This window comes from Cucumis melo, chromosome 4 (assembly GCF_025177605.1).
Source record: "Cucumis melo cultivar AY chromosome 4, USDA_Cmelo_AY_1.0, whole genome shotgun sequence".
Lineage (NCBI taxonomy): Eukaryota > Viridiplantae > Streptophyta > Magnoliopsida > Cucurbitales > Cucurbitaceae > Cucumis > Cucumis melo.
Window position 1 is genome coordinate 17,265,718 of NC_066860.1, and position 22,580 is coordinate 17,288,297.

General features: G+C 35.5%; 2 protein-coding genes across 2 annotated transcripts; both read right to left on the reverse strand.

The window, feature by feature from the left end:
• Window positions 1-3,615: 3,615 nt before the first annotated feature.
• LOC127148773 (uncharacterized protein C713.09-like) lies at window positions 3,616-6,404 on the reverse strand. Its single transcript, XM_051083064.1, has 8 exons — window positions 6,070-6,404; window positions 5,844-5,990; window positions 5,346-5,777; window positions 5,021-5,148; window positions 4,704-4,929; window positions 4,225-4,630; window positions 3,928-4,023; window positions 3,616-3,839 (listed from the first exon to the last, which is right to left on the reverse strand). Exons 1-6 carry the CDS (start codon window positions 6,295-6,297, stop codon window positions 4,499-4,501), a joined length of 1,293 nt encoding a protein of 430 aa, XP_050939021.1. The 5' UTR covers window positions 6,298-6,404; the 3' UTR covers window positions 3,616-3,839; window positions 3,928-4,023; window positions 4,225-4,498.
• A 12,946-nt stretch (window positions 6,405-19,350) lies between these two features.
• On the reverse strand, window positions 19,351-21,493 carry LOC103490029 (transcription factor MYB26). The gene is made up of 3 exons (XM_008449393.3): window positions 21,180-21,493; window positions 20,561-20,690; window positions 19,351-20,457 (listed from the first exon to the last, which is right to left on the reverse strand). The coding sequence occupies exons 1-3, from the start codon at window positions 21,310-21,312 to the stop codon at window positions 19,653-19,655; spliced, it is 1,068 nt and encodes a 355-aa protein (XP_008447615.1). The 5' UTR covers window positions 21,313-21,493; the 3' UTR covers window positions 19,351-19,652.
• Between the last annotated feature and the right edge of the window lie 1,087 nt (window positions 21,494-22,580).

Here is a 22,580-nt window from a genome sequence, read left to right on the forward strand (position 1 = left end):
CACAGACAAAAAAATATACTATCAATGGATTTCCGCATGCATTACAGGTATGTGACTTCTTACTTCTTACTTCAAAACTTTAAAAAGATCGTTTAGTTATTTGAAACGATCGTTTAGTTATTTTAAACGATCGTTTAGTTATTTTAAACGATCGTTTAGTTATTTAAACGATCGTTTAGTTCTTTTAAACGATCGCTTAGTTGTTGTTTTAACGATCGTTTAGTTATGTTAAACAATCGTATAGTTGTTTTTTAACGATCGTTTAGTTATGTTAAATGATCGTATAGTTGTTTTCAAACGATTGTATAACCACTTGTTTATATATCTATATATATCTTGTGGCACTTTCTAAACTTGTTTGTCAAATGTGGAATAGGTTTGGGCATATGAGTCTATACCAACCATCATTGGATGTGGTGTAGATAAAGTAAACGATCATGCCATACCACGAATGCTGAGGTGGGTGTGCCAACAATCACCAAAGTCCCAAACTATAAGTCAGGTGTTTGACTCGCCAATGGTAAGTAGCAAGCAATAGTAACTTACTTAAGGATCGCGTGATTTTGTGCTTATTTCTTTGTCCTAAATACATTTGCCTTTTTCTATTTGCAGTTTATAATTAAGGCGGTCATTGAGATGACACCTGAAGAGGAGCAATTGAAAATTGCTTCAGGTGAACTTTTTGAAAACTTCCGCTCATCTACCATTATTCAGTCGAAGAATGGTGGTTCAAAAAGAGTACGAGAAGTTGTTAACGATGAAGATGAGTTCAAAAAGAGTAAGAAACAGAAGTCCAAGATTAAGATGAAAAAGGCTATTCGAAATCTCCAAGATCGAGTAGCGGTTGTTGAAGGGCAACTTAATACTATAAAATCCGATATTGACGAATTGAAGGGCCTGATGTCAACCATATTGAAGCACATTGGACTTCAAAGAAAGGTTAGGAATGAAGCTGTTAAGTGTATTCACGTTAGTTGTTTCATATTTGGTAACCATGTTCTCGCTAATTCATTTTGAGGTTCCATAGGGTGACGAAGGGGACCACAAGGTGTCCGAAGGCTTAGTAGATCATACATTAGAAAGTAAAGATGTGGATAATGCTAAGACCGAAGATGTTGACACAGGCGGTACCCCTAATTGGTTGAGGATGCCAAAGGAGGATGAACACATTGAAGTTAAAAAGAAGGTTTGGTTCCATGTTCATGCTAATATTGATGTTTAATTTCTATCATTATATACACTAATGCATTATGAGCTTCCATAGGGTGACGAAGATGTGTTGGAGAAGAAGGTTGATATTGGTTTAGAGGAGCCAATAGATGTCGTTGACGATGAGGACGTCATAGAGATAGAACCATTTCTCACTCAACGACCACACGTTCGGCCCGCCCGTAGGAAGCGTGCAAGTGTTTACCTATCAACCCCATTCACAACTTTACCTAAACGGTCTCTGACATCAACCACCAGCACCTCTGAGTCTGAAGCAATTGTTTATGATCCTATGCACAAAATACTTGACGTCCATTTAGATAGACTTCGAGCTTGGATTACAGACAAGCGTACAGACGATGAGCTGCGTGAAACCTTTCATGGGAAAAAATCGAAGGCTTTTTTCAGAGACTTGTTTATGTGTCGCCGGTGGTTGTCGGATGAGGTATGGGATTATCTTATCATTTATGCAATTATAATTTTATCATTGTTATGGTTCTATACATTTACTGCTTACTTTTGTTTGTATTAGCATTTGGATGCACTTTTTCTTTTCATTCGCTTGAAGATTAAGGCAGCCGGGATACCTTCTTCTCAGAACTTCACAACTGCAGACACAATCTTTATGGTTTGTAATCGTCTGGTTACTTTATGTATGTATTTGCGTTTGATATTTGTCTTTCGGTCTGATATTTGCGTTTGTATGTTTTTCTTTGCAGCGCATTTTAGTTTCGAAGTGGCCCCTATACAAAGAATGTATTAAAGAGAATCGCCCGTTTGACTGGGACGAAGAGTATAGGTTGGTTGACTATGTTGTCGGGTCAAAAGTGGACTTCCAAGATCCTTGGGCAAGTGTTGATTACGTTTACTCTCCATTCAATGTCCATGGCAACCATTGGGTTCTATTATGCTTGGATTTGGTAAGTTGTCAAGTGAAGGTATGGGATTCGCTTCCGTCACTTACAACTGCCGAAGAGATGACAAACATATTACTGCCCATTCGACAGTTGGTGCCAAAGTTGTTAGATAGTACTGGCTTCTTTGATAGGAGAGGTAGATCATCGACATACAAGGAACCTTGGCCAGTTGTCATTGTTGACTCAATTCCACTTCAACGAAATAATTGTGATTGTGGCGTATTCGCAATTAAGTATTTTGAGTACATAGCTGCTGGTGTTGGTTTAGATACATTTTGTCAAGAAAACATGTCATACTTTAGAAAACAATTAGCATTTCAATTATGGACCAACACTCCTATGTATTGAAATATTAACATAAATCACAAGTATCAATTGGCTGTTCGATTATTGTGTATGTTGCATTTCAATTAGTATCAATTGACATTTCAATTAGTAGTATCGATTATTCTCTATGTTGCAAAACTACTTGTAGCTAAACGATCGCTGAATTTTTTTATGATTTTAAGAATATCGTTTAGACTTTACCAAACGATCGTTTAGACTTTACTAAACGATCGCTTAATATTTTGACGTTTATTAAGAAGATCGTTTAGACATCGTTTATTAAGAAGATCGTTTACACTTTACCAAACGATCGTTTAGACTTTACCAAACGATCGTTTAGACTTTACTAAACGATCGCTTAATATTTTGACGTTTATTAAGAAGATCGTTTAGACATCGTTTATTAAGAAGATCGTTTACACTTTACCAAACGATCGTTTAGACTTTACCAAACGATCGTTTAGACTTTACTAAACAATCGCTTAATATTTTGACGTTTATTAAGAAGATCGTTTAGACATCGTTTATTAAGAAGATCGTTTATACATATGTGCGCGATGAGTATTTCTCTACACGAATATTTTGTGATATGTATCTAAACGAATACAAATATTAACTCAAATATTCTTTCTCAATTTTGGTCGCGTTTAATTGAAAATATCACAAAGTATTTATTTTATAACAAAGTTTAAAATTATAATATGTTATTCTCTCTATAAAAATTACATAAAAAAATTATATAAACGAATACAAATATTAACTGAAAAGTACAAGAACGAATATATATTTTTTTATTTAGCAAAAGTATTTATTGGCCCAAAGTTCCAGCACATATTGTTGTCTAAACAGTTTCATGTTTGGCACAGTTAGACAACCAAGGTCACTAGCAGTTACAAGGCATTCAACAAATTTGGCACAGAAAATTCCACAATCCAATGAACGCCCTTTCTGTAATGTGGCCTTCGATCTGCGTATTGGCCAAGGGCCATATGTGAAACGATCTGAATGGAGGTTGACTCCAATTGCAATCGCGAGTGAGGCGATGCATCGTGCAGGCATTTGAAGAGCTTCATCAACAAGTTTCTGCTCAACATAATTTGGCATTGAGTCGAACACGTAGATCCTGCATTTTCTCATATCAGCTGCAATAGTCAACCAGTGTTCTTTTATGTTGATGCAGGTAATCACGTAGTTGACATCTCCCCACCCTGGTATTCCGTTGTAATCACCAACAGCAGTGTTGAAATAGTATTCCACATCTTTTTCTGTCCATATAGTTAGGTGTGCCGTTGGGTCTGTCCATTCAGCTTTCGTATTATCTGGTGTCACCAGATGAGTATCAAAAATATGGTTCCAAACAATGCAGTCTGGTTTATTGATTCCAATCTTCAAGAACAAGTCAAAATTTAGTCAGAATATAATGATGCAGTTTAACTTCTATACAAAAAAAAAAAATTAAAGAATAACAACTTACCAGAAAAGAGGAATGTAATATTCTAAAAGAACGCTTGCAATGGTGCTTGAGATGCAACATTTTATTCTGCAAGTGGGATAATAGCAAATCCAATGTCTACAAAGAAAAAATAAACGATCGTTTAATGAATGAAAGGAGAGGATAAGCGATCGCATAAGAAATGTACATGTGATCGTTTACGTAGTAAGCGATCGTGTAATATTAACTTAACGATCGTTTAGTTAATAGAAGTGATCGTTTAGTTAATAGAAGCGATCGTCTATCAAATATAAGCGATCGTTTGGGAAGAGTACTTACGTCTCCATGTACCCATGTGTTTTCTTCAAGCTGTCTGAAAAAGTCCTTCTTTCTGGTTGTGGAGACTACTTTCCTTTGTTCATGGGTTGTTTTTCTTGATCTTTTTATTGCAAGTATTCCTTCCATAATTTTGGATCCACTTTCCACATCGGATTATATGGATCTACTTCTCTGATTTCCACATCTGGGACAGGTGTTGTAGATACTGATATGATCTGAGCAGATGTTGTGGGTGGATTACCTTGTTCATCTTCATGTTGCACCTCTTTATTTGCTATTTACATAGCTTTCTTCTCTTTATTGGTTTTTCTTCCACATCTTTATCAGGCACAGTTACTGGTTCTTTTTCAACCAAAGTAACTGCTTCATCATTTTTTTTCATCTCAACCTGTTTTTTTGTTGTTTCCTGCAATGTAATCGTATTAAACAAGTAACAAACTATTCATTCAAACGACTACAAATTTGTTGTGTATACATACCAGTTGAGATTCTTCATTTACAATTTGTACAGTTTGATCCATTGGAGCCAATTCACAAAGTGCAAGAGGTTGGCTCACAAATGGAAGGGTAGTAATCATCTGTGGCAGGTCTGATTCTTTCTGAATTTGATGACTTAGACTATCCGATATATCTCTTATAGTCATTAGCAAGTCTGCATCCCTACCGTCTATGCTTATATCACTACCACGTTCCTCTTGATGTTCCCTAAACAAAATGAGAAAAAACATGAGAATAAGAAAAAAAAATACAATTGTTAGGTATTTATAAACTAGTAAACAATGAATGAAATGTTAACATTTGGGTTTCCTCTTGATGTTCAGTATGTTGTTCTTCAGTAGGTTGTTGATGAGTATGTTGTTCTTGAACAACATACTCATTGTCATTCTGATCAGTATGATCATTCCCTTGATTTTCAGTTTGATTCTAACAAACAAATAAAAACGAACATAAAATTAAAAAAATAATGTATTGTTAAACCATCGTGTATATAAAAGTAAACGATCGCGTAACTTTGATAAACGATCGTCTATCGAAGTTAAACGATCGAGTAACTTTGATAAACGATCGTCTATCAAAGTTATACGATCGTTTATCTAATGTATGATGAAAACAAATTTTACCTGGACCAATCTCTCCAGCATCTGCTTCATTTCATACAGCTCCAATGACTGCTTTGTGATTGTGTCATCCATCCTACAGACTATAGAAGTCAGTGTGGATAAATCCTTACGAACTTCTTTTATTTCCTTCTTCAGTTTCTTGTAGGATTTTGAATGACTTCGTTCTTCTTTGTCATTCGACTTCTTTGATCTGAAATGTTTCTTCTTGGTGATTGGATGCATTTCAGACTCCTCAGCCACTGTTTGACTTTGTTCCCTTTGGGGTGACAGTTGTTCTCTTTGTGGAGATGAGTCTGATTGCTCCAATGATTTGTTGTTCATTGCTCCAATGGATTCATCCTCCTCCATTTGCATGTTATCATCCCCTCGAATTCGACTCTCCATGAAAGCCTTCTCTTGGGTTGACATCTTGAGTTTAGGTTGAACAACAGTCTGCAATGTAATTGTATTATTGGATTGTGTAATTATATTAAACGATGACTGACAGGTTTTACTTACATTTTTGTTGTCGAATATGTTATTCTGCAGCATTTTGTAAGATGGAGCTTGTGTACAATTCCATCTCAATATCCTAGGGATTAATCCCTTACTGTTTCTTGTGGCCAGGTGCTCATTTGCGGTTGAGAGTACTTCATAAGCCCACACCTACAACATTTAAACAAATATGTTAAACTTTGATGTTCAATTGGCATTTACTTAAAGTGTATGAAGAAATAAAAATCACCTGAAAAGCAAGCACGTAGCCTTTGATGTTATAGTATGACACTGCTTTGGAACTTCGTGTCTTCTTCAGCTCGTATGCTTCTTTTTTGCCTTGGAGACTTGTCTTTAAACTGTTGAGCAGACGAGTGTAGAAGAAAGTTGACCAATCGAAGCTTTTAAATGCTTCTTCATCATCAACTCTTCCCAAAATATCCATGTCAAACTGTGTTTTCTTATCCTTCCCGACCATCACAGTTTCTATAAAGACGGCCAAGGCGACCTTCACAGCATCGTCATCATTTGTAAACTCAAAATTCTTGAAAATTTCCTCAATTTCCAAGCATGTTATTACTTTCTTATTTTCTGATTCGAATAGAAGACTTTGTAGTCGCTTGCTATCGCAATCTTTCTCCAATGGATTGTTTGTTGGCCACAATCCAGTTATGATGTTGAATTCCTTTTGGGTAAAACGGACGTTCTTCCCTAAAACCGAGAAACAGATTCCATCTGCGTTACCGTCTTCAGGTATCTGCCTCAGCAAGAAATGATGGATCAACTGGCCGTTGAATACCATGTTCACATTCAGCAATGGACCAAAAATTGTTTTTTCGAACATTTGCAGCTGGTCCTTGGTCAGTTTATCCTTAATAAGACTGCTGATCTTGTGCACTTGGCATGACACAGTGGCAGGGAAATACTTTTCGCTAGGTACAGCCATCCTGAAATGAATATAATATATTGAAGACAGAAGTCGAATCCGAAACCCTAAACGCTTCACAATAATAATTTAAGAACACAATGATAGTTTTTGAAGACAGAAGTTGAAACGTTTGAAATATAAACAAAGGAAAAGTGTAACGTTATAGTAGGAAAAGTTCGGGAAAATACCTTTAAACGTTGACGAAAACTATGGACTGAGACAAAAATGGTCTGAGAGAACAATGGACTGAGAGAAAACGAAGGTGTGATCAGTGCGGTTGTGTATTGCGTAGTGACGAAAAACGAAAAGTGAGAAGGCGGAACGTATATATATATCGGTCGTTTTTACCAAAGGGGCAATATTGTAAATTCGCATACTTTTTTTGAAATGTTGAATCGCGGTTGTAAACAATTCGCGGGTGTCTTTCGTTGTTTCAAAAGATCGTTTAGTTTATGTAAACGATCGTTTAGTTTTTTATAGTCGATCGTTTAGTTTTGTTCGACCAATCGTTTAGTTTTGTTTAACTGATCGTTTAGTTAATTTCAAGGTATCGATTGGTTGTTTTAAACGATCGTTTAGTTTTGTTTGACCAATCGTTTAGTTTTGTTTCACTGATCGTTTAGTTGTTTTCCAACGATCGATTGGTTGTTTTAAACGATCGTTTAGTTTTGTTCGACCAATCGATCGTTTAGTTTTGTTTAACCTATCGTTTAGTTGTTTTCAAACGATCATTTGGTTGTTGTTAACCGATTGTTTAGTTATTTTTAAACGATCGTTTAGATATTTTTAAACGAGCATTTAGTTATTTTTAAACGATCATAAAACCAGTGTTTGTGTTCTTAAATGAATAAGTCAATCGTTATTTTCGTCTTCTTCATCCATTTGGAAGCACAGAAAGTAAGAATGTTGGGACAAATCATTAAGAAAACACATCATTAACAAACATTCATTAATTAGTGTAATACTTGGTACATTGGTAGGGAAATTTCTAATCTTGTATGCTCAACTTGTCGGTATATGAAATTGGATTGGTACACGTTAATCTGTTGTGACCTATTTGTTTACACCGACCACACTTATGCAATTTCGGAGCTTCACCAACACTTGGAATCCTCTTTTTCTTCGGTCGACCAACTCTTTTGACTACTTTTGGAGGTAAAACAGTCATATGTACGTAGTCTTCGCTTGTCTTCCAATCTGACTGATTCCCAACTGAGTAGACGGCCTCCGCATATGCAGCCAACAAACATTCATTAGTGTAATAATTAGCACATAAACTATAAACATTTATATTACGAACCCGTGCTGCAGCAATGGCATGTGAGCATGGTAGTTGCTCAGCTTGAAACTCCTTGCAAGTGCATTCTTTAGTCTGAAGGTTTACGACCTCCTCCTTATCTAAATCTTTGACATGAAATTGGTAACAGTCAATTGGGTTGACCTTCATTGTCAAAGCTCCTTCTTGTTTCTTTTGAATAACTAACTCTGCCCATTTGGTCAATGTAGACGTCACTTTAATGCCTTCTTCTCGACGCTCCCAAAACCAACGTTGTAGCAAAGCTCGAACATTTTCAAGGAATGAAGCAATAGGCAAATCTCTAGGTTCTTTCAGTATAGAATTCATGGACTCCGCTATATTTGTTGTCATCATGTTATACCGTCTTCCTGGGCAATGAACACGAGACCATCGTGCTATTCCAACATCATTTAAATATTTCCCTGAACCATTAGGAAATGAAAGAAGATGTCTCCACGCTTCAACAAACGTTGATTCACGATATGTTCTCGATGCATTATAAAACAAAGTAGCAACCGTGTCATTCTTATATTTATCATGCAAATTTTGACTCAAATGTTGGACACAAAGGCCGTGGAATGCAGATGGGAAAACTGATGAAATACCCTTGGCGAAGCATGTTTTCCGATCTGTCACAAAGCCTAGATTAGGCACCTCCCCTATTGCACCTTTCAATTTTTCTAAGAACCACTGTATTGAGTCATCTGTTTCTCTATCAACTACTCCAAAGGCTAGAGGATAGATCTGATTGTTACCATCTAAACAAACGGCCACTATCAACTGACCCCGATATTTGTTCTTAAGAAATGTTCCGTCCATGACTATGACCGGTCTAATGCAATTTAAGAATCCTCTAACACATGCACCAACAGCCATAAAAAGATATTTAAAGAAACGATCATCTTCGAGTTCCATGTGAAATATTGTACCTGAATTTGTAAATTTGAGTGCTTCACCATATCTACGCAAAAGATTATATGACTCTTCAGGAGACCCTCGCACTCGTTCATATGCATTTTCTCTGGCACGCCATGCTTTCTCATAACTCATATTTATGCCATAGTCTTGCCTCATGTCTTCTATGATATCACGTGGTTTGTATATGCGACCGAGCCCCTTGAATTTGGACTTTATTAATTCTCCAACAACCCAAGATTTTGCTTGCCTATGGTCACGATTCAAAAACTCAAGAGAACATGAATGAACTTTCACATACTTTTTAATCTTGAATATATTTGAATCCTTCAGTCTAACCGCTCGCAATCTCCAACCACACTTGTTGTCAATGCATCTAACGAAAAGAACCTCTTTTGTAGACTTTTTTACTACAAACTGAAAAATTTTTTTCATTGCCAACACACTTAATCTCATTGACAAATCTCTCTTGCAAAAAAATATTTGTCCTACATCCAACTCTTCACTTGTAGAGCTTTCTTCCGACCAGCCACTTCCTTTTGTCTTCAACTTCCGACTAGAGGACCTGTAGTCAACTTTACCTTTTCCTTTGCAATCTTTTGTAGGAGCATCTCTTTGTTCTGGGATGTCAAACAATTCATTGTACATCTCAACTGACTCCAATGTAAAAGTATCATCTATTGAATGATATGACTCATATGATTCCCATATAGCCGAATTGGTCCCTATCATGTTATGACACAAGCCACCCTCAACTTCACCAATATCAACTTCATTCTCATCTAATCTATCCATTCCAATTGGAGGAGGATGAGGGTTTAAATTTTGAACTTGGTTGCTCCCAGATACTGAATTGTAATCTTTGTTTAACACTTTCATGCTTCGATTGCTTGTAGGCTCAAACGATAGGTATAGGGGGACCTCCAATGGATTTTCACTAAGAATATAAAACTTCAAATCACGGTCATTGCTTAACTCAAATGGAGGAGCTTCCTTTTCCCCTTTGATCTCATATATACATCTTATCTTTATGTCGAACTTTGTAGGGTCAACTTCTGCAAGGTCATATAGTTCAGACTGTAAATCTTTGTGTGTTATTTCTTTAGGGACAACAATGCCTTTTAACACTCCTCCTTCATATTTTCTTCGTCCTTCATCCCATTCACCACCGTGACGCACTAAAATCCGAACATGTGCCATCCTTAAACTACCTTAAGTACTTTTGTATCTTCAAAAATTGATTTGAACTTAAGAACCTACAAAATGCGTGCAAGATGTAAAGAAATGAATTAGGAGGTGTACCAATTTGATTTTGAAATAAATAGTGGAAGTTTGGAACGTGCGAGATGTGTGCGAGATACGTGCGAGATACGTGCGAGATAATGCGAGATAAAGCATGAGGGCCTAAGAGAGTTACTAAACATGCAAAGAATAGCTCTAAATGGATTAGGAGGTGTACCAAGTTGATTTTGAAATAAATAGTGAAAGTTCGGAACGTGCGAGATACGTGCGAGATAAAGCATGAGGGCCTAAGAGAGTTACTAAACATGCAAAGAATAGCTCTAAATGGATTAGGAGGTGTACCAAGTTGATTTTGAAATAAATAGTGAAAGTTTGGAACGTGCGAGATACGTGCGAGATAGGTGCGAGATAAAAAAAAATGCGAGATAAAAAAAAAAAAACCTTAATTCCTTCTATTCCTATTGCTTACTCCTCCTCTATTTGATCCAACTAAATCCTCATCCTCTAGTTCAATTCATTTTTCACTAGCCATTGAACATTGAACTTTCTAAGAACCTAAAACCAAAATTTGACTAAACTAATTTACGGCAAATAAGTCCAATTCCAAAAACCAGACAATTACGGATGAAAATAGCACCAAATACCCTAACAAACATTTACTTACAGCAGATAAATTGAAAATCGGTTAGACATGAAACTCACCTAAATAAGACGCTCGAAGTTGATTGAATGGTCCGAATAGGAGCGACGAAATGCACTGGACAACGACCGACGAAGGGCAAGCGACGAAGGGCAAACGACGATGGGCAAGCGACGATGGGCAAGTGACGATGGGCAAGTGACGATGGCCGGAGTAGGTTCAGGTGTTCTACACGAAAGAAAAGAGAAGGGAAAGGGAACTATACGCGAAAGAGAAGGAATCGATGGTGGAGAGAAGGGAAAGCAACGTGGAAGAGGGAAAGGAAAGGAAGGGCATTTTTGTCTATTCACACCCAAATTGTCCTAAAAGTCTTTCTTTTGAAAACTTGTCCCAAAATTCATTTAAATCTATTTTTTTAACCTATTTTTGGCAATTTCCCGATTATATTTAGAAATTGAATTTGGATATAATAGTGTTTAGGTTTTTGGTGCATGCAAAAGGGATATGTGCTGGCTACTCCTTTTTGTCGGCGGCGGTGGCGGCCATGTCTCCTTCTACCATTTCTAAAACTTGGACTCTCTTCTTCCTCGATCAGGTTTTTTCCGACTTTTCTTTTTCTTGGATTCTTTTACATATATATTGGAGTGAACAGGATTTGGGGTAGCCAAGCTCTGTCCCATGGCCATGGCGTTGAAGTCACTCCGATGCTTTTTCCTTCAGTTTCTAAGCACCAGACTGCTCATCCTTTGCAGCAGAATGACACTGAATCGTTGAGGCAGCTCCAATCTGAAGGCATTTTCTTTCCTTAAAGTATGAAGTGAGGTCAACTTCATCGTTTCTCTATTGGAGAAAGAGTGTCAAAATCCAAAGGATAAAGACACAGAACCCCCTAGCCAAACCAAAAATTTAGATACCTGAAGACTTTTGAAGAAGACGAATGATATAACCAAGGAAACACAGAAAAGAGTTCCCTTTTCCTCGCCCAATGATCTTCTCAAAAATATGTTTCCTTCCTTTCCCCACAACACAGAAACCAGATGGGAAAAGGAAGGGAGCTCAAAAGAGATCTCTATCCACAGATGTTGAAGTGTGCCTTCATCTATTTTCTATTTTAGAAAATTGCCAGAGTAGTTTGTTCATATTGTATCTATTTTCTACTTTAGAAAGCTGTTTGAAGAGTAAGTTTTTATCTTCTCGTCTTTATTCACTCTCATTGATGCCAACTTAAATAAAGATTAATGTATAACGGGAAAATCAAGTTAAAGAGCTGGGTACAACAGCTGTGCTTATTTTTAGTGTGTACTTGTTTAATTTTTTATTTTTTATTTTGTCTGTTCCCATCAAATTGTTATAAGAGCTCATTTGTTCTAGGAGCATCAATTTTGTCTATAGCTTAATTGTTTGTTAGAGAAGTTGTTGCATGATATTGAGGGCATGGAGGGAGATGGATGATACCGAATGCAAAAGAGTTTAAGGTTTCAATCAACGAAGCATGGGCATGTACAGTGAAAGAAAAGAACAAAAACGAATGACAACTATCAAGGTAATGAAAGAAAACGGTAGGAAAAAGTCCATTGGATCAAAGATGAGCCACAACTTTGTTTAGAAACTCTCAAATCATAAGCGCTATTTTGTTGTGGCTTGAAGGCGTCAATATGAGCTGAGAACACCTAAAATAACTGAAAGGTAAACCAATTGACGAGGCAAAAGAGAAGGAAGGAAAGAAGAATGATGCAAGGGGAGGGAGAACCTACTGACAAAGCTGTGGTTGGAGAGACAATGTAATGTGCAAAGGAAAAGCTATCTGGTGGTTAAATCGTTGGAAAAAATGTGGTGGCGGGTGAAAGAAGTAACAAACGCAAGCATTGTTCAAAGCACCATTGCTAGTTTCATAAGGAGAGCATGAAAGAAATTATAGAGGGACAACCATGAAGGAACCATTGAAGTAGATCACTTTCGGCGACAAGAAGAAGTCCCGAAGAAGACAATACGGTATGATTCTTTTACAAGTGGGTATCCATGAAGGTAGCTGGTAGGTTAGAAACTGAAAAATAAAAAAAGAGTACTTATTTTGTAATCATGGGTTAGGTAAGTTATGTTTTTATGGGTTGGATTTTAACCATGGAGATGAGGTTGATTCTATTTGCAAAGTCAGAAAACAAGATTCTTTTACAATCTGGGTTTCGGTTTGGGTTTTCTATTCTTTGTCTTAAACCCAGGACTCTACCTACTATGGTGACGTGATCTACATACCCATGAGAAGGAACTAACCCTAACTGCATGGTATTTTGCTCTTCATCCACACTTTCAACCATCACTATGGAGCAAGTTAACGTTGCCCGTCATTACATGTGGGCAAGCAAATGCTATCGATCATCAATACCATCTACCTAGTTTGTGCCTCCACCACTCGCCACCTTCCATTGCTCACAATTGTCAGAGTGCTAACCATCTGTTTTCAATTTTAATTTTGTAAATGGGTATTAAATTACATTTTTTTGTTGTAAAAAAATTGTATATCATTCGACTATTGCCTGATTTTATCTTTGTCATGCTTTCATTAGCACACCTTGAGAACAAGGTCCCTTTAAAAGGTGGGGTGATGTGAGAGTACTATTAGGGGTATATGGGCAAGATTAGCATGATATTAGTAACAATTAGCAAAGGGTGTCTTGATTATAAATAGAGGGTGTTAAGGATCTTAGATGTCATGAAGAATTTAGGTAGTTTCCTTTGTGGAACTTTGAGAGACGAGTAACCCTCTTGTATTACATTGTAATTTTTTTTACCAATATTGCAGTATACTATCTTTACTTTTCTTTTGTAATTTTTGTGTCCGGGTACTAAACATTGTGTTATTTTGAGTTGCTTATGAGGGGAGGCCGTAGGTGTCAAAGCTCTCATTTTCAGCCTTCTGGGAGAAATCTCTCTTTAGCATTCTTGATGGAGGTGCACTTCAAGTTGCACACATGAGTAAATAAAAGCTTACTTTAGGTAGTTTTTGATTATCTTAACCTTCCTGCGGCTAGCTGTCCGAGTTATGATGTATGGATTCCCTTCATTAAATAAAGCTTTGTAGATAACAATTTTGTGGACTCAGATGATAGTTTAATCTTCATTGGTTTTTTGTATTATTAACTTTTACAAAATTAAGGCACAATTTTTTTGTTTCTGCAGTAGATGCTTCTTCAACACAATAGCCGATGCTCTTATTCCTAAAAGGACATTTCAACCTAGCACCATCAGGCGAAAAAGGAATCCTGGTCTTTTTGCTCGGTATCACTCCATTGGCTTTTCTGCATTTATATTCTTTTATGTAATGTTCTTACAAAAGGCTATCTATAGTTTGCAAATAAACGTTATTCTTTCCTTAAGCATGCCCTATTAAGTTTTGTGGTAAAGTTCTTTTTTTGAGGAAGAAACATGAAGAACTTCATTGATGAATGAAATGAAAAAAAGGGGTGCAAAAACACTCCCAATCAGCTATAGGCATAGGTGGATTACAAGAAAGTTCGCCCATTTGAAATTTAAAAAGAAAGTCTTAAAGTTCTTAAAGGATGTTAGCTAATAAAGAAAGAATGTTAGAAGTAATCAAATCCTCCGCAGTATTAAAGGTGGAGGGACTGTTTTTTGAAAATCCACCCATTTCTCTCACGCCAAAGGGTCCAAAAGAATGTTTTTTAGAAAGCAAGCCAGAGGGTCTTCTTTTCTCAAAGGTTATTCTAACAGAAAACAAGCCAAAAGATCGAAAATAGTTATAGCCTAGGCATGGCCAAATTCCACTCAGAAGCTCTAACATAAAGGGGAAATTCACTCATTTTGTAGGGAAGTACCAAAAGGAAAACAAACTGAAAAGATGTGCTAGAGGGTCAACATTCGTGTTACACATAACCCACCAAAAGGGAGAAGAGTGAAATGAGGCATCCTTCTTTAATAACGCTTTGGCATATTAATTCTCCACTTTGACTATTCTGAAAGAAAATTTTGGTTTTCTTAGGATATGGCTCTTTCCATATGATCAAATAAAGATTGGTTGCTCGTGAGCCATTGACATGTACCAAATCTTCCATTAAAGAACTACTGGAGGACTTCTTTGTGGAGTCTTGGAAGCCTCCACCAAAGGTTACTCAGTTTAGTTAGATTGATGGTAGAAAGGTGGGAGGGACTAGCGCACACCAAAATTTCCTCATCCTTAAAAGTCCCAAGTTCCAGGCTAGATGTATGGAGTTGCAATACACTGCTATAATGTCCCTGGAGGCCTACAGGATAGCCTATTTAACCGCAGCAAGGAAAATGCAATAACACCACAATCAAACCATAAACCAGTTTAAAAAAAAGTATGATAACTACTGTCAATTTTCCTTTGGAAACCATTGTTAATCAGTTGGACAGTAGTGCATATAAATCTCCAAGGTGTCTTATGATGACCTCTAACTATAGGCTTAATTGTGGCCATCCACGGTTTAGAGGAGAATGGTTGGTCTACTGAAGCTCCAAATAGGGAAGGTCTTATAGGTTATGGGCTGGCATTTTGAAACATAAGGAGATTGCTTTATTTTCTCGGCCTTTTTGTTTGGAGATGGAACAAAAATCAGATTGTGGAAGGATAGTTGGTGTGAGGCTCAACCCCTGGTAGAAAATTTCCTGATTTGTTCTCCATTTCGCTGAATAAGGATGCTTTCGTGGCTGAATGCTGCTGTAATGTTAGTCAGGAATTTGGGTCTTCAAAGAAATGTTTGGCCACCATTTTGGAAACTCTTCATTTGTGGGCCTCAATGGATGATCGTGATAGTGGTGCTATGAAGTCTATCTTTCTTATATTAACCGAAAGATCCCCTACCATCATTTTACCTTTGGTTCGTTACATTTGGAGGACTAAAATCTTGAAAAAGGTGAAGTTCTTATGGTTGCTCGCCTATAGAAGTCTTAACACTCATGAGAGACTTATAAAAAAAGTTCCAGTACACCGCGCTCAATCCTTCGATGTGCTGCCTTTGTTTCAAAGACAAGGAGACCTTGGACCGCTTATTTTTGCATTATATCTTTACTAGGAAAGCTTGAAATATGTTCTGAATCTTTAATCTAGAGTTTTCTCTTCCTAGTAAGGTTGATTTTGATGCTTGAAGGGATCAATAGCGGAGGTTTTAGTCTGAAGGGTAACATTATATGGAGATGTTCTATCCGTTCCCTTTTGTGGTGTATTTGGAAAGAGGAATAGTAGAATTTTTTAAGACCACTAATTCTTTTGATTTTCTTTTGGGTTATGTTTGAACACACATCTACTTGGCGTTGTACGAACTACACCCAACACTTTTATAATTACAGGCATTTTATGATTTTCAACGATTGGAAGGCCCTTGTTCTTTAGTTTTTCTCGGGAGGGCCCTCTTGTCCCTTGCCTTTAGGGTGTCCTCTTTGTTTATTATAGTACTTGACCTTGATAGTCTGGCGCCAAAGAGTGTTTTCTTCAGGTAGAAACCTTCAAAGCCATATAGCAAGGGGAACATCATTCTTAGGCTTTATTTTACGTTTACCGTTGCCAAGGCCACCCATGAATTAAGAAAGATGATTGTTGTCTCAATTGGTATTATGTAATACGTTATCACCACTGTATCCCTCCCAAAACAAAAAATAAAAATAAATAAATCTCTCAAGAGCTTCTCCATGGATTTTGTAACCCTGTTGGTTGTTTAAATATTGAAAAAAAGTGGATAGGCATATCAGAAAATGTGCCTGGAAATTGGAATGTGTGTGTGGCAACCAACCACTACCCTTAGAAACGTAGACATGTTTTCAATTATGAAGCTTGGAGTCAATTATTACATTAACCAGCGGCCAAAAGATTGAACTACTCTTTTGCTTTCGGGTAATGGGAAACATAAATAGTTGGAAGGACAAGTACCTAGCTTACAACCAAATTTCCCGTTGGAAAAAGACAATTCTGACTGATTGTCATGAATGCCAACGTTTCACTCATGCCATAATTTACTTTCAACCCTGAAGTGGTATCATAGGTTGTCCAGCTTCCTTAATGTAACTAGCTTATCTGCATCGATTGTTTGGAGTAAAGAAAAAAAAAATTACCAGCCTACAAAAATTAGTTTGGCCGGGTAGATTAGCTTTAGAAGGGAATGTAACAAATCATTACATAGTACATTCTTAACAAAAAAGAAGAAAAAGAAAATTCATAATATGTGCATTTAGAAATCACTCGTTTTTCTTTGAACAGCAAAGCAACGAAGGGAGGACGGAAAGTTATTGCTCGAAAGGATTGCAAAGGGGCGCTCAAGAATAACTGCATAATGTTCATCTCAAGTCAGGTCCACTTGAATTTCCCTGCCAATATCTTGTTGTGTTAGTTGAAGTTTCAGTTACTCTTAATTTTTATTTCTTTCTTAACTTAGCTAGAGAATACTTTACTTTTGGTTCATGGTGGCTGTTGATGCTGGCTCCTGTGCAAATAAACATAACTCAAGTCTGTGGAAGTTACAAAAAAGGAAGAGGATGTGATTTTTTAAGTCATTTTAGGACTAAAATAGTTACTTATCCGAGTTTTATTTTGTTTTAATATTATTAAAAAATAAATTATAAATGGGCCAATTGCAAAAACCACCTCAAAAGTATATAGTATTTGTAAATATGCTTGAAAATTCCACCCTTGAACTTGTATAATCGTAAAAATGTTAACGATCTTTTAAGTTTGGGAGCTAATTTCCATCTTTTGGGGCCTCAATTTTTGAAACTATGGTAAGTTTGAAAGTCCAAGTTTCACGATTTAGAAATGAAACTACAACCATACTTTAGCTTTATTTTTATCTTTCATGCTATTAGCCCTTGTGAATATTATTTTGGAATTTGTATTTTTGGCTTCTGTTATAGTTCTATGTTTGTAAACATTCGTTCAATTTAGTCCTTGTACTCTCGAAATATTTGGTTCACTTTTATACTTTTAAAAAGGCTATTACTTCATCCCTTGAAAATTATTTTTATCTCATCTTTTTTGATTGCTATGCTAAAATTTAAGCCATAAACTTGTCTTAAAAGAGGTTTTTTTCACTGACATCCATGTTACAAATTTGCTAATAGAGATTAAATAGTGATCAAAATTAAAATTATAAAAAGTCAAAAGATAGTATCTTTTTTAATTTTCTTGTCCTCACTAAATATAGGTTAGTGAGAGCTGTAGAAGCTATATGAGAATGGAATTAGGATGTGATGTTGCATTTTCAAAAGAGTCAAGATTTGTGTGAAGAGGAATTTCAACATACCCAAAGATTAAGACAATCAAAATTGAAATAATTGGTATAGAAGCTATGTATAGTTCAGTGCCTATCTTTAGGACACTGGAGTTAGCAGTTGCCATAAGTGCATGGCACCATATTTATTATGATTCAACCTCAACACACTCACCCTTTTCTCATTCGTTTAGCCCTTGTATAAATAAATAAGGTGGTAAATGTCACCCACACTTGTAAGTTCAATACTTGGAGGTCGAAGCTTCAGTATTCTATTCCTACATTGATGTATTATGCATAGCAATGAGAATTGGCTCTAACATATAAGAATTTTCTCTTCATTTGGAAGTCATTTCAAATATATTTTTTCTTACTTCAAATACCTAATTAATTTAATACTAAATAATCAATAATTTCTATGCTTAACTTCATTTTCAACCTTTACACAGCACTTTCTTCAAGAACGCATTTTTATCAATTTTGTGATTTGACAACGATGACACATTATTCTTTTGAAAAGTTTTAAATTTGTGTCTTTTTTCTGTAGAAATAAAATAACAACAATAGTAATAAAGAAAGAAACAGACAAACAGACCATTTTGACTTAGTAGTATGCTTGAGAAAATGCCAATTTAAACTGCACGAAATCCTATCTTTTCCATATTTGTTCGTCTTCAATACATTTCTGAGGCCAACCCTATTCATTTTATATTATTCTATTCCACTTATTATTATTCTTATTCTTATTTTTATTCTTATTTTTACGTTAAATTATAAATCCATTCTTTAGTTCTAAATTCTTTTAAGCATTTTCAGTTATCCCTTAACTTTGTGATCTGATTTTTTTTAAGAAAAGAAAAGTTAAGTAAATGATAAGATGACATGCTAATTAAAAACATGTTGGGTTGATTTTAGTACTATGTAACAACATGACAATTTGACATTCAAATGAAATGATTGTATGAATAAAATAGTGAAAACGGATAGAGACAAGATATCTTATGAAACAAATGTTTTCTTCTTTTATTATTATTATTATTTTTTTCATCTAAGAAAAAGATTAATTGTCATTTTTAATTAATATAATTGATCTCTACTTTTGTCCTCTAAAAAAATTGCCTACAAATTACTTTTGAGTTAAGCTTAACTTTAATGGAACATTCTTATGATCAATTTTCTCATTTCGTCTTTTGTTAATTTTTTAGGCAGCTGTTTCTTATTAAATACACTTTAATTTAGAGAGAGAAAAAAGAGTAGGCTACAAATATAGGATATGTGCTTAAGAATGTAGGAAGAATAATAACATAGCATACAGAATATATATTTGAGAAATTTGGAAGGAAGCATGTGAAATAAGGCTATGTATTAATTGTACTTGACCAAGCATTACTTAGTAAAGAACCTGAACTAGCAACTTTTAGGTTTTTCCATATAGACTAGCTCTTACCTTCTCAAACATACATATATAGATATATATAAACAACCACAACAACAAAAAAACAATTGCATTTTTTCAATTATTACTTAGGTAGCTAGACACATACACATACTATCACCTACTACGTACCTATGTATCCTATGCACCCCAGCTCGATGAAACAAGGTCGCTGGATAATCCTGATAATCCCAATGACGACGACGACGATGACAACGATGAACACGGCGGGTTTTGTAAGATCGATGACATGATCATATCAATCTGCTCCATAGCCATTTGATTAGTTACCATGCATTGATCTTGTGGATAGTAACCGTTTGAAAAGCTTGATAATTTGGTAATTGGATCAAGATCTTGCAAAGGTGCTGGAACTTGTGGAATTGATGAACAAAGATTTTCCTCGCCAACCTCGCATAATTTCGGCATCGTTGTCGTGGGATGCAAAAATGAAATGTCGACGTATTGTGGTAATGTAGCTGTTGGAGTGACGAACTCTCCAATTGCCACCACTGGTTGATCGGAGTTGAGCGGTTGGTGACGGTAACCTCCTGATGATGGCCACATTGGACGAGGGTCATGAGGGGAAAAGTTTGTTGAGGAGGAAATGGATGGAAGTAAATGAACCAAATTAGCATTTGGGTTGAGATTGGTAAATTGATCAAGCTTATAATCAATGAGATGATCAAAACTAGTTTGTAGAGTTGAAGTTGGAAGACATGGTTGGTCTTGATGAGCAGAGGTGGTTAAAATCAAATTAGGGTTTGCATTGAGAATAATAAATCCCTCATTATTAATAGAAGCATTAGGGCTCTGAAGATGGCCAGAAAAGGTGGCCAAAGCCGAAACCTCATGAGAAATCAACTTCTTCTTTATGTTTGAATTCCAAAAATTCTTCACTTCGTTGTCTGTTCTTCCCGGTAATTGCTTCGCTATTTGAGCCCATCTAAAAGCAAACCCCAACAAAATGTTTAGAGAGTCCTCTACTAGTAAAAAGAAAAAATAAAAGATGGAGAGAAATTAAAGAGTGAAGAGAGAACAATTATTACCTATTACCAAGAATGCTATGGAGTTGAACAATGAGGGCTGCTTCTTGGGGAGAGAAACTCCCACGTTTAAGGTCAGGTCTCAGATAATTTATCCATCTTAGTCTGCAACTTTTTCCACATCTTTGCAAGCCTGAAAAATACACCATCAAAACAAAAATTTATCAGAAGAGGGAAACAAATGTGACTGATGATTCTATATTGTTGAATAAATGAGTTAGAATTACAATATCAAACTTCACTATCCATTTTTTTTTTAAAAAAGGAACAACCACAAAATAGTTACATCAGAATTACGAAAAGAAAAAGGGAATTTCAAAACGAAGAATTATTCTTTTAATCACAGAACGATTGGAGTTTGAAACAAACGTCCGTAGAGAAACAAAATTTAAGTATATGATAATGGATTCGATTATTTATTTTATTTTACGTTTGATTAGTAGTTTTAGTTATGGTATTAGAACAAAGAGTTGCCTATATTCTTTAGCTAATTATTAGTCTCATCACATTTTTTTTTCGAAAAAAAAAAAAAAAAAAAGAAAACTTTTTATAAGGCTTTGCTTAAGCTTACGAGTTTAGTAGTAACTATGACGGTGAGGGGATAGAAGAGAAAGTGATTCACCAGCAAGCTTGGGGACAGAGCTCCAACAGCCATGGCCATAAGTAGAAATGTAATTAACAAGCTTTTCATCTTCCTCAGGTGACCATAACCCTCTCTTCACTTTCTGTTTGTTACAGCAAGAATGGTGTCCCATTTCCTTAATTTCTCTCTCTTTCTCCCTTTCTAAAAAATAAAAGAAAAATGGAAAGAAAAGACAAAACAGAAACTTTTTACAGAAGAAGAAGCTTAAAGGTTAGTGTTTTTAGAGAGAGAAAGAGAGAGAGAGAGAGAGAGAGAGAGAGGAAAAAATTGAAGAAAGAGAGAGTGATTGAGATTTTGGAATGAGAAGGGGAAGGAGGTTATGAATTTAATGTGGGGGAAATTGTACGGCCGTGGGCCGCTACTTGGATGCATCCATCTTAATTATATATATGCTCTTCATCTCTTCAGCCATCGTATAAAAACCAAATTATCCAAATATCTTTTAAAAATTTTGTTTTTTTATTTTTAATATAAGATAATCATGCATCCTACAATACACCAAACCATTGTGTTATGGAAAATGTCTACCAATTGTATTTTTCATCATTTTGGTGAGAGGGTAGCTTTGTGCATCGGAATTGACACATTGATCCAATAATCTTCCTCACAGGGTTTCAACCATCCTCATTTCCAATAGATAAAGTTTTCTATTCTCTTCCAAACTATGGGCTTATGTGTTTTTCATTTTGTTTATAATTTCCTTTGAAGTATAGTTAATTAATTATTAATAATTTAAACAAATTCATACAAATATTTATTTTAATAAATCGATAAAAAAATTTACTTAACTTACTTTCATAATAAAAATTTATTAAATGAATGCAATTATTATTTTCCTAAACTATTAATTAATTACCTATCAATTGATCTTAAGATATATTAAGTTGGTAGATTAAGATGAGCTCAATTTTGGTTAGTACACAGATCCATTTTCCAATAATAATAACAATAGATCATTACTCATTGTTTTTTTTAAATAATCAAGAAATTATTTATCAAGATTAAATTTAATTTGATTATTATTCCTCGGGAACATATAATCATTTAGGGAATTTTTAAATATAACAAAAAATAAATCAAAATATAATAAAATTTTAGATTCTATCGAGGATAGAAATTGATAGCAAACTATATTTGTGTGTACCGTTGATAGAATATGAAATCACTTTAGGTTGTTGGACACTTGGCAAGAGTCGATCTTGGATTTAGGCTGCTAACTTGGGTCAAGTCCTTTCTCGAAGACCCTTGATGTCTTTAGTTCCTACTTTTGACCGGTATCACACTTTTTTTTGTTGATTTTGTCATTTTTAAATGTCAATCATAACATTTGATCCAAAATTATCTCTAATAATTATGAAATTAGATTTTTTTTCTTTGGGG